This window comes from Protomyctophum parallelum (assembly GCF_964188405.1).
Source record: "Protomyctophum parallelum genome assembly, chromosome: 17".
Taxonomy (NCBI): domain Eukaryota; kingdom Metazoa; phylum Chordata; class Actinopteri; order Myctophiformes; family Myctophidae; genus Protomyctophum; species Protomyctophum parallelum.
The window spans coordinates 39,140,334-39,153,609 of NC_139719.1; the positions used below are offsets into that span (position 1 = coordinate 39,140,334).

The window sequence follows — 13,276 nt, forward strand, 5'->3', positions numbered from 1 at the left end:
TGTCACACACGTTACCGCAGTGAAATGTTATTCTCCGCATTTGACCCATCTCTTGGAGCGGTGAGCCGCAGCCAAGGAGCGGTGAGCAGCAGCCGTGCCGTGCTCGGGAATCATTTGATTAGTAGATTTGACCCCCCAATCCAACCCATTGATGAGTGTCAAGCAGGGAGGCATTGGGTCCCATTTTTACAGTCGAACCCCGACCTCCCAGTTTCAGGGCGGACACTCTGGAATCCCTAATAGAGGGTATGCGCGTGACATCATCATCATCATACCCGGAAGTTATGCGGGAACGCCTACTGAGTGGCAAAGAAATACTTTGTGGCCTTTACAGCCCCTACATCCAAACAGAAAAGTCCTATCTGATTGTATTAAACAACTTTAACTCACTCACTTTGCCACTCGATTTGCCATTCACTTCATGCATGAGCATGCCCTCTATATGCAAACAGGAGGGGTAGATGACGAGGGTGAAACCTTCGTCATTCAGCTGGTATCCTTCGATACATTATTGAATGCATCCTGGGTGGGCATTGCTGCAGCATCCACTACTACTCGGGACAAGCTGTGAATGTCAGACTACACTCCATTCGGGTAGCTGTTGCGATGGTCCATGCTTGCCACATTGTTCTTTGGCCTCAATGCAGTGAGCCGACCTCTGCCTCCAGGCCTGACCCTTCGGCGGGCAATAGAAGTCAGCTGTGCTGCTTCTATCGTGCCCGACTGTGATGCCCGACTGTTTGTCCCGTAGCTGCCAAACCTGTGCATGGCCGACAGCAGCAGGGAGTGGTTCCCCATCACCATGTCTAAGGTCTTCATCATGTCTAAGGCTCCTCCTTGAAGTGCTTCATTGTTCAGCACTGTTTCCTTAAACTTCTCTATGGTGGAGCAGAACTTTTCTCTGTCAAAAACATCTGGAGAAAAAAGGCAAATAAAAATTGAACAATACATATGTCTTTTTTTTTTGTAGTCTTTTTTTTTTGTAGTTTGTTTATGTTTTTGCTTATAATTAAACTCACCTGATGCTTTAGCACCCTCAAGCCCTTCAGTGGCTGCCTTGGTTGAACTCGACAATGGTTGCAACTGGACTGTCATTCAATTACAAAGAAAGCCATATGCATGTTAAACTTTAGCTCATCCCGGGCTCCAATAAACAAAGCTAAATGAGAATTAAACTGACCCATTGTTTCAGCATCCTCAAACACTTTAGTGTCTCGCTCCAGAGGTTCAAACATGTCAGAGTCACTCTCCAGAGGTGCGAACAACATTCCATTTCCTTCTGCGCTGCCACACTCAGCCTTGGATTCCCGTATGCTCTTATACAAGCTGTGAAAATATGTGATATCAATTAACCACTAAAACCTCAAAACAACCAAACTCAGAATACTGTATGTATGGACTTACTTTCCCAGACATGTTGTAACGCCAAGATATATTGGGTTCAGAGATATTCAAATTATTATCTATATATCTATATTTTGTGTGTGTTCAGCACAAAACTACTTTATTATGATACAACTGTACTTGTTTTGGAAGTTTTTTTTTACTGTTTTTATTATTGTTTTACTGGTGTGCACAAGGGGCCATTTATTCTTTTTGTTTTCGGCTGAGAGGTAGGGCATTCATGAATACAGATTTTTGGTATTCAACGTTAAATACCTAAAAGTAGTCGAATAGTCGATTATTTCCTGGTGAAATAATATGTTTTTCATCCAAATGTAATTCATCATAAAATGCTGTCTTGCAAGCCTTGGACGTCACAACAACGTCTCCAATCCAACTTGTCCTGCTTATGTTCCATGATTTCCATCTTCCTGTCCTGCGTTTACGCTGTACAAACCTCACGACAACTGGACTGGTTATGGCTTGTTGGTGGAGTTGCTACGCTGCAACATCAGTTGCATACAGTATGCCCTTCACAATGGTGAAGAGAGCATTTCTATCCTGCAAGTCAACGTAATGCACTTAGTTCCATAACCACTTCCAAACAGCTTGGAGGACATGACAGGAGCAAAGCAGCCTGGTTGCTCCGTAGAATGCTCTGCACAGTGCCCCTCTCTCCCTCTCTCTCTCTCTCTCTCTCTCTCTCTCTCTCTCTCTCTCTCTCTCTGCTGCACTATCATCACTCGTGCCCCTTTCCGACAAAGGCCTGTTCTGGCAGCAACTCTTTCAACAGCTGCAGACCCTCAAATATGGTGGCTTTATCTTAACTTTGAGTGAGGATGACCCCTCTAATGGCAGACCACCAGCACAGCTGTGTGTGAGAAGCAGAAACAAACACCCTGCAGTTCTCACAGTTCATTATTGCCAGACGAGTCGATGAAATAAAAGTTCACCACTGGGACTCGTCCGATGCACACGCTTCATAAGGGGGTGCAGAGTGACGGCAACCTGCGGCTGATGTCGTCAACTTTGCACAGGTGTCGTTACATGTGCCGTCTTTCCAGGGCAGCAAGCATGACCAATAACATCAATATACAAACGGGCTATAAAAATCATGGATCAAAAACCGATGAGATGGCACCTTTGTGGTATTTAAAAAAAAAAGTAAAACACAACCTTTTTTATTTTTGTGGGGTTTTTTTCTACCATAAAATGTTTCACCTTTGTTCTCTGGACTGGTGTTCCGAGCTCTGGTAGAGAAACTACACAAGCCTCAACAAGTGGTAACTGTATTTCTGTAGACTTAGATAGCATCTGATACAGACTTATAGCATGTTATGTATTTTAGACGGCACTATAATTGCATTGCATGTAGTCATAGCACGCCATAGTACATATGTATAGCATAGTAGTATATATATATAGTTTATATGTATAGTCTCATAATATAGATATTCCACTGTTACTTTCTTAGCTTACGCATGTTTTATGATAAATGCTTTTGTGATGTATTTCCCATGCTTTTGTTCTTGATTATTGTAAGTCGCTCTGGATTAAGAGCGTCTGCTAAATGCCTAAATGCCTAAATTGTAAATTGTATTGTTCCCCAGGTGTAACAATCATTTCGGGACAGTCTGGCTTCCTTGCCTACAGGTGTAAAACCAGAGACGGAGTGTTCTACAGAGGACTCAAAACTATGGTTGAAATCAAATCAACTGTGCTCAGCCTCACATACAAGTGTCTGACAAGTTACCTGAGTGATTATGTTTACTTTTGTTTTATAGGTCAATGTAATGGGTATTTTAGGTTTGTTGTAAAATATTATTAGTATAGTATTTTATTAGATTAGATGCATCTGTTCTGCATGTATTTTTTGTAAACGATTGTTTTCAGTAGAGGTAGTTCAAATTTGTATAGAAAGGCCTAACCAGGGACTGGGGTTGCAAATTAGCCTTGGCTATAAACCCTATGTACAAGGCAACGGTTTCATGATTTTACAACTTTAATACATTGTTTTTTGTATTGTCCCTGTTAAATGAACGTATAAATAAAATAATAAATTACTGGCCCTGCACTCATGCCACACTCCTCTGTGAGTGACTGTTTGTGCCGTCTGTTTAAAAAGACAGTGTACTGATTATCAATGATCTGATATTTACTGCCTTATTCTTCTGTTCAGTGTTAAAGACACTGAAACACTTGACGCCATGGCCTGTACATCAGTACAGTAGTACTGATGAAGCTGTACTACTCATTCACAATTTCACACCAAATGGAGGGCCAAGCAAATATTAGGAATGGATATAATCTTCATCATTTAATGTGCAGTATTGCTTACTTCTGGCAGAACCGAAGGTCAGGGCAGGTGGCTCGGTCAGCAGCAACATGTACGTAGTTGTCACCGTACGTGGCTTGAAGGTCACTTTGGAGGACTGTCAGGGCAGAACGTGGAGTGTGCCCACTTTCAAAGAGTTCCGTTAAAGTCTCAATGGCCTTTTGACCAACGTCTCTGTGTTTCAAAGAGCCAGTGGAATATATGTCATGGTTGTGGATGTTCTGGAGAGTTATCACAGTTGGATACTGTGGCATGTGTAGGTCCTTACTCCTGAGACAAAACAGCACAAAATATGTTAGCCTTAACCCATTTTTTGAGGCGGGAACCCCTTTTGGTGTTAGCATTATGCTATGCTTTAGCTATTGAAAAATAGCAGATCTACAAGCTCATAGCGCGCCACCGAGTGGCGAGCTTACGAGCTTGTAGGTCTGCTATTTTTGAAAAATCGAAGAACGACTGACATAGAAACATAGCTTTTTCAGAAAACTGTCAGGATGTAGAAGACATTTTAAATGTGTGGAATAGTTTTGTTCGAATGGCGGCTCTTATTATGAAAAAACCTCACCTTGACTTTCTGCCCTTTGCCACAGGGATACGATGGACGGTCAGAGTCATTTTCGCTGGACAGTCGGTGTTTTTTGATGACCTTCTGGTGTTCGCTGTGACCGATCGAACATGGTGCTGACATTTGTAGACAATCTGAAACATATTTGCATATTATATTTAACACATTGTACTACAATAATGTACGTGTAAATTGTTGTTTCTCAGCTTTCTGATTGGTCCCTGACTGACTAACCAGCAGGCTCTTTCTGCCTCGTTCCGCCTTGTTTATGTTGAATTTGCTAAAACATCATTTTTGGAAAAAAATAAAAACAAAGATGATATGCCCAGTCACCATGCTGTATCTGTGGTGTTCCTTTTTACTGACACAAAGTTTAAAATAAGAATTGAGTGCACAGAATATCAATAAGGAGCAACTGAAAAACATGTTATTTCAATGGTAGTGGATGGAGAGAGAGGACTTTTGTCCAACCACATAACTGCAACCAATGGGCGCGAAGAGGGGCACAACCAGGGCCGGGACTTGACAAAGGGTGAATTAGTTAAGGGAGTCATGATGGTTTCCTTACATTACAGATGGTCCTTTTTCCTGTCGTTGTCTTCTTGCTGTCCACCCTCCATGTCATGGGGGTGCAGCGTGTCTTCAGAAGCCACTGCTTTGCTTCTTCTTCCGTCTTCAACGTGAGACGTATGGTAGCACTAACGGCATTATGGTCATAGTCTGTCTGCGTCTCCTCAACGGAGCACACGTGATAGTCAAATCCTGGTGGCAAGCATTTCTATCAAATATAAATGGAATGATGTTTGTTATTCAATGTCTAAGCCATGGAACATTAGGAGATGGGCATGGAATGTTCGGTGACAATTGGTCATTATTGGGGCAAAGAACTGTTCCACTGGTCTACAATAAATAAAGGATAGAGTACAAGGTCTGCCTCCTTACCCATTAGTGCAGTGGTTACCAAACTTTTTCATGTCAAGGACCCCCAAATTGACACCACTTAGCCCGCGGACCCCCATTTGAAAAGACATGCCAGAGACCCCCATAACTAAGAGAAGATTTGTACGGCTCTAGCTGCTTTAAAAAGGGGACTAAAGACCTTCCTTTTTAACAAGGCTTTTTGCCTAAATGGACTTATTATAGACGCCCGTGTGCTTTTTTTCCCTTTTGTGTGTATTTAGCCACTGATTAGAATGCATAAATTGTCAACTACCCCCCTCTGCTGGTGAAACTGAAAAACAACATAGCATTTTGGAAATCGCTCCCCGATCGAGTTAATAAAATCAAAATGACGTTTCTTCCCCAACTGTTGTACCTTTTCCAATGCCTCCCTGTGTTTCTACCCAAATCCTTCTTCAAACGCTTAGACTCGATTGTCCTTTTATCTGGTAGTACAAAAAACATAGGATCAAAAAATCCCATCTCTGTAAACCCAAGCAGGTTGGTGGGCTTGCTCTGCCAGATTTTTGCCTGTATTACTGGTCATCCAATGTTAGAGCAATTTCGGCCTGGTTAAACAACACAGCTGAACCTCCTACAATGGGAGCAGGAGAAATGTCGCCCATACTGTTTAGGTTCAATAATATTCTCCCCCGTGACCTTAGATAAATCCATTTACAATGGATGCCTTGTTATTCACAGTATGGCTTGTTATTCACACACAGTACAATCAGGAAACAAATCAAAACATATTTTTAGGAACAACACACTATCTTTTCTGCTCCCTATAGCTGATTACCCCTCATTTCTACCATCCCAACTGGATACACAGTGAGTGTAGGAGTCCTGCTCCTACACTCATCAAGTGCACAGAAATTGAAGTCGTAGAGAGCTACAAATACTTGGGTGTCGTTCTGGACAACAAACTCTCATTTGACTCTCATGTTGCCTCTACTTCTAAAAAAGTCCAGCAGCGTCTTTTCTTTTCCTGAGGAAAATGCGTTCCTTTAATGTCTCATCTGTTATGATGACTTTTTTATAGAAGTTTTATTGAATCTGTACTCATGTTTTGTATGGTTGCCTGGTATGGTAACCTGACCCTAGCAAACAAGAAGAGGCTCAGCAGCCTCGTCAAAGTGGCCAGTAAAATGTCTGGGAGAACCCAAGCCCAACTTATAGATCTGTATAAGAGGCAGATGCTTAAGAGAACCTCCTCCCTCCTGGAGGTATCGGATCACCCACTTCGGTCTGAGTTTGAACTGTTGCCCTCAGGTCGTCGGCTGAGGGTGCCCACTACAAAGACCAATCGGTTTCAAATTATCATTTGTCCCAGCTGCTATTCAACTACTGAACAGCAAATAGCACTTTATTCTTGCCCTTTTGCACATACTGCCCACTAATGCACTTTTGCTGACTTTGCTAGTACTGTATGTTATGAATTTAAGATTAAGATATTTGAGACACTCTGATATTTTGAGTATTCATATTGACCCCGATCCTGTACTAATTATTCTGGGTTTGTCAGACTCCATGCCTATGTTGACGAGAGCACAGAAACAACTCTTCTCATATGGTCTGATTACAGCAAAAAAAAACTAATTTTGACGCACTGGAAAAAGGAGGAGGCTCCTGCATTTAAGCATTGGCTAAATGAAATGACTAGTACGCTTCATCTTGAGAGAATAAGGTATTTCCTGAGAAACAGGGAGACAATTTGATAAGGTTTGGCTGCCCCTTGTATTGTAATGACTTGAGTAGAAACAATTAATAGACAGGATACCACTGATATGGTTGACTGTACACCATTTTCTTTTCAGATGTTTTCTATTTTTCAAATTATTATTACTATTTTATTCTCTATAGTATGCGGCGTCACTGAGCAGTATGGTGGGAGGGTTGAGGGTTTTCTTTCTCTTTTTTGTCCTTGGAACATTAGGGCATGGAATGTAACTATGATCGTTAATAATGATCTTTAATGGCTTTCTTTGTCTCCATCTCACTCCAGTTTTAACCCCCAGTCAATACACTAAATATGAAAACCATGGAATGTGGGCTTGTAGCAAACGGCATTTTTAACGAAAACGACTTCCTACAAATGAATCAAACAAACTGAAATTAATAAGCCAAGTATTACACATTGTGACTTACCTGTAGGGATGGATATCGAGAAAGACCAACATTTCCACATGGAATTAAGGTCGGATGTTGAACAAACGCACGTTGAACAACATCTCCACATGGAGATGTGCTTTCTGCGATGGTACTGTGAAGACAGACGAGAGAAACATTGTCATGATGCTTAATTACCGTACATGGCTTTGGCTAAAACACAGAATTATGAATGGACCGCAATGGAAACAAGCCAGCGGCTGGGCGTATCCCTCTGATAAACAGTGTTGATTTCATCGACTAATACTATGACGACTACATTGTTTCACTGCCGAAAACTAAATGGAAACAAAATGAAAACTGATGACTAAAACTAAAGCCCTATTCGCAGGGGACTAGCATTATCCCAGGTTTAAAAAAGAAACATCACAGAGGACGTCTTTTTTTAATCCCGTGCGACTCATCCATGTCTGTGATTTACTCTGTAATAAATAATAATTACAGTAACAGGCCAAATTACCTACCATATTTCAGCGAACACTGGGGTCCTATGATAATTGTAGTCCCGTGCGAATCGACATCTCAGTAATTTGGGGTAGAATTTAGTTTTCTGATAGTTTTGAGAGCGTCTGGATGCAAATTCAGCTCATAACTGTACCCTGCATGAAAACAGAATGATCAGAGCAATTTGGTCTTATCAGTCAGGTTAGGTTGAGGAGGGTACTTTTAAAAACTTTTATCCTTGACATGAAAAGTTTGGGAACCACTGATCTAGTCAACTAAAACTAGACTAACACTAATACATTCCACAGGACTAAAATGTGACTAAAACTAAATGAAACCTATTCAAAAGACTATATGACTAAAACTAAAATTAGCTGTCGAAATAAACACTGCTGATAAAGTAGGCAAGTACAAAACTACAGAAATACATATACCGCAATGGATTGTACAATTTCATAGCCTAGCCTACACTTAACAAACATAAAACATAATAAACATAATCATACCTCATTGAATTCAGGCTGAATTCAGCGTTGCGAGATACGTTCGTTCTCCTCCTGCAAGTTGTTCTCCTGTACAGGTGTAGAAAAAGTTTTTTTTTTTTACTGAAGTAAAAGTATACTGCAATGTAGAATCTCTGTTATTACAAGTAATTGAAATCTCAATAAAGTAGAGATGCCCCCGATATTAAAATCGAGAAACGGATATTTTACACCATTTAAGTGGTATAACTGTCAATCAGATATATAGTATAATATCCTTTTTCATCTTTGTGATATGCCCTAAACATTCTCCCATTCCTCCCCACACACAGGGACAGTTTTTACATCAAATTTGCCCATAACACACAAGATCGGTATGGGCCTATCATGAGAAAAACTATCTGTGATCGGTACCACAAATCCATAACCTAAAAGTACTAAAAGAAGAATGTACTCATTATGCAGATTGTCCCGTTTAACAAGTTTTCAAAATGTATAAAGAATATTTAAAATGATTTAGAAAATAGATCTACAAGCTCACAATGCGTCAAAATGTGAGCTTGTAGATTGACTCTTTTTCAAATGGCCGAAATGTATAAAGGGCTGAAGTGTTAAATGTTTCGTAATAATCCAAGTAGAAGTAAAAGCAGGCTACTGAAGTCTAGCTTCCTGTCACCAGGGCTGTGTTTCATCTGCCTTTTTCATACATTCTTTATACCAACGGTCGTTTTAGCCATTTTCACAAAAGATACATTATTAAGTATGCCGGCTGACGACTCGGTCATCGTCAGCCGGCATGGCAATGACGAGAATTGCCACGGGCAAGTGCTGGATGACTTCCTATCCTGGTGGGACAACGCCTTCTTGCAGCTTAATATCTCAAAAAACAAAAGAGCTATGCATAGATTTCAGAAAATTCAGACGTTCCCCACAATCCTCCCAGAAGTGTTGTCAATGGACAGACAGTAGATATTGTAAGCTATATCTAGGCACAATAATCAACGACAAGTTGAAATTTGACCTAAACACTGATTTGATGCATAAAAAAGGCCAGCAACGCCTATACTGTTTAAGGAAATAGGCTAAGTTCAATGTCAACAAAACTCTGATGAAACCGTTTTGTGTGTATGTGATGTGAATGTTTGTACAGTATGCCTTTAAACCTGAAAATGTATAAATAACATTGTATTAAAATAATTACAAAAAATGTGTCCAGTCAACTCGACTTGGCTTGCACAGTACTGCTTCCATAAGATTGCATTGGGAAAAAAATCGTAGTAGCTGACAAACTTTTTTGTTTGTGCACGATTTTGCAACCCATGTTTTTCACCCAGTGTCAACTCAATTATCTAATGTGACCCTGGGCGCTACACATCCTCTGCCAACCCGGGGGGCAGTGGACTGACCTCATGCTTCCGTCTATGAATGAGGATTCCAAGCTGCTTCTTTTCACCTGACAGGAGGCCAGGGGGAGGTAGTTTAGAGACCAGGATTACTGCATGTTTGTGTGTGAGGGTCCCTACCCTAGACCTAGAGGACACAGGGTGAACATGCAGACTCCACACAGAAAGGCCCTTTCGCCAAACCCCGCCTCGGGTATGTGCACTGATGACGCGGAGGAGAGAACACGCCGCCAGCGTCCACAGTGTCCCCAGCGGGAATCGAACCCAGGACCGATCTAGCTGTGAGGCGACAGCACTACCGACTGTGCCACCGTAGTTTAAGCAGTTGTTTGATACCTCAGTAAAAATGTTAGGTGCCTATGTTAAGTTTATCAACTGTATCTTGGTTCTGAATCTGATTCTGATACCTTTACTTTTTTTTAATAAATACTGCGAAAGGGGTTACTACTTGTGGATGGGCTCGACCCAGCTAGACTTCATTTCTACCAGCGCAGGGATAGCTTTCCTCGGAACATCATCTCAGAGCTAAAGTGTAGCAGCATAGATAATATAGAGGTTACGTTTCAAGCACAACTCAAAACAAAAACTGTTAACAGTGAGTCAGTGGAAGACCTAATAAAGCACTACACTTGTTTACATGAGGGTCCACCTTGTTCAATTCATCATAAAATTTAGAGACGTACAAATATACACTTCTATATAGCGGCTATAGCCAAAGAACAGGTAAGGAGCTAGGGTCTGGTCAGCAGTCAGCACTAATTAAGTGCTACCCACAACACCAGAGGGAGTTCAACAAACCATGTGCAACCCAGATTCGGCACAAACAAGGGACTAAAGTAATTTCGCTCCTATGCCACCAAAATGTGGAACGCACTATCAACAGTCATTAAGACATGTGAATCCCTTGACTCCTTCAAAACCGCTCTCCAAGGGCACCTACGGACGGCTGCAATTCGAAACTGCATGGCCCCAGTAAAATCTTAATCCCCCACCCACCCACCCACCCCTATTTCCCCTTACTGTATATGTTTTTTCCACCTTTTATGATTTCCTGTTTTTGGCTATATAGAAGTGTATATTTGTACGTCTCTAAATGTTATGAAAAAAATTAAACATGCATGGTGGCCCCTATTGTAAACAAGTGTAATGCTTTATGGTGTCGTCCACTCAGTCACAGTTAGTTAACAGTCTTTGTATTGAGTTGTGCTTTAAATGTACTGTAATTCTGCAAACTGTTAATACATACTTAAATCAATCAATGTTGTTTTCCCCCCCTCTTTACCTCATCTATGGTGATTTCCTGTTTTTTACTTTATAGAAGTGTATATTTGTCGGCCACAGTTAACAGTTTTGCATTGAGTTGTGCTTGAAATGTACTGCAATTCTCCAATATGTTAATAAATACTTCAATCAATCAATCAATCACTGTTTACATGGAACTTTCTAAAGGAGGTTCAACAAAGTTGTCCAGAACTTGAGACCACACCCATCGGAATACACACAAGGTTCTATGGTGTAATGGTTAGCACTCAGGACTCTGAATCCTGCGATCCGAGTTCAAATCTCGGTAGGACCTGAACTTTAGGTAAATTCTACAATGTTGTGAGTTTGACTAGCCCTGGTCCAAGGCTTACAGAGGCTCGCTGTAAGCCTTGGACCAGGGCTAGAGTTTGACGTGTGGTTTGGTTGCGTTAGTGTAGTCCACTGTTGTTGTACCAACCTGGTCTCTGTAGTCTGACCTCGCTGTATTCTGTTATAGCATGTGATTCTTTCTTTCACAATCCCACATTTGATCGATTGAATACTAAAATACTAGTAGAACGCCTGCTGTCTCAGAGGAGAGTCTGCAGAGGAGGAAATGAGGGGAAACAGCTCTGCTAATAGGATTTAAAAGCCCAGAAAGCCTATGTATGGCTTGTTTCCATTGAGGTCCTTCCTTGGGCGTGTAGTCAATCGGAAAAATGACAAATGTGTGTGTCTTCGGCATGCAGACAACTTAGTGAACACAGTCAGAGACGATTTTGAAATAGAAAACACTCTCCAAGTCCAAGGGGAGCGCCATTTTTTCCTTCTTCTTCGTCGTCGTCGTCTTTTGTCTTTTTCTCTCCACCTATTCCACTTCCGGTTATTTTATTTTCTTTACCGCCACCTATTGATGTGGAGCGTGAACCAAAACGTCTGACGTCTGCAGTGCTTTTTTTTTGATTGATTGAAATATTTATTAACAGTTTGTAGAATTTACAGTACATTTTAAGCACAAACTCAATACAAAGACTGTTAACTGTGAGTGGACGACCCAATTAAGCATTACACTTGTTTACAACAGGGTCCACATTGTTCAATTCATCAAACAAACCAATGTCTGCCAACGAATCAACAATAAACACAATGAATACACTAATACAAAAAAATATATATTTACATATTTAGTATTATTATTAGTGGGTTATTTAGTATCCTATATATTTATATTGTTATTATAAGATGTCAGAAAAACAGGCTGGCTTCTACCTTAATGGCACTGGTACATATCTGAACTCATCTTCTCACAGTGCGTGTCAACCACATAGCCGACACTTCTCAGCTTCAATGATGTTTTTCCAATCATTGCATAGAAGCATCATGGTTTTGTTATGCGTACACACCCATGGTACTGTGCCAAGAGAACTCACAAATCAAACGCACGTACAGTACACGCAGTCAAGTTGTCTACAGTCTACCGATGTTAACCATCTCAAACCCTCACCCTAACCTCCCACGGGGAAGCACACCTAAACCTAACCTAAGAGTCTGTTTAATTATTTAATAATTTAGTTTTATGAAGGTTTACATTTTATACTGTGAATTAATTGCACTAGCAAAGTGTAACATGCAGTGAGGACGGAACGTTTGTTCTACCCCATTGGTTCTCTGGGGTCCTAATATAAGGAGTGTTCTACTCCATTGGTTCTCTGGGGTCCTAATATAAGGAGTGTTCTACTCCATTGGTTCTCTGGGGTCCTAATATAAGGAGTCTTCTACCCCATTGGTTCTCTGGGGTCCTAATATAAGGAGTGCCGTAACAGAGGCTTGTCATGTCAGCTGTCATCATGTCATGCTCCGGGGTATGCCCTATGCCCTATAGCAGAGGTGTCGAACTGAACTTGGGGCGAGGGCCGCATTGGTCAAAAGGTGTGAGTTGACCCTGGTAGCCTATACCTATAGGGCCTATAGGTATAGGCTACGTACCAGGGTCAACTCGCATAAGTTACCCGAACCTAAAAGTCTATATGTACGTGACCTGCCTCGTCTAGAGGCGACACCCAGGACTACGTGAGTCATAGCAAGCTCTGCCACGTCCAGGTTATAGAATCTTGCAAAAAGTTGACGGAGATGACCAACTTGCAACCGTACACACGATATGGTGCAAGAGTTATAAGCCAAAACGTAAAGTGGGCTGTTATAGCGCCACCATGAGGCCGACCGATATAATTATAAGTTAATTAATTTTAGTAATTATTATGAACCTATTATTATGAACCTATTATTATGACGAGACGAGACAAGCTGTCAGCCA

At 41.1% G+C, this 13,276-nt stretch overlaps 1 protein-coding gene across 2 annotated transcripts; it reads right to left on the reverse strand.

The window, feature by feature from the left end:
- Nucleotides 1-364: 364 nt before the first annotated feature.
- LOC310874242 (uncharacterized protein) lies at nucleotides 365-11,549 on the reverse strand. Of its 2 annotated transcripts, XM_083786969.1 has the most exons (9): nucleotides 11,441-11,549; nucleotides 8,342-8,407; nucleotides 7,371-7,485; nucleotides 4,852-5,061; nucleotides 4,284-4,417; nucleotides 3,722-3,988; nucleotides 1,181-1,326; nucleotides 1,020-1,088; nucleotides 365-914 (listed from the first exon to the last, which is right to left on the reverse strand). In XM_083786969.1, the coding sequence occupies exons 2-9, from the start codon at nucleotides 8,344-8,346 to the stop codon at nucleotides 580-582; spliced, it is 1,281 nt and encodes a 426-aa protein (XP_083643095.1). In that variant the 5' UTR covers nucleotides 8,347-8,407; nucleotides 11,441-11,549; the 3' UTR covers nucleotides 365-579. The 2 variants fall into 2 exon arrangements, with proteins under 2 accessions (XP_083643095.1, XP_083643096.1); XM_083786970.1 differs by lacking the exons at nucleotides 7,371-7,485; nucleotides 8,342-8,407; nucleotides 11,441-11,549 and adding an exon at nucleotides 5,599-5,662.
- Nucleotides 11,550-13,276: the final 1,727 nt, after the last annotated feature.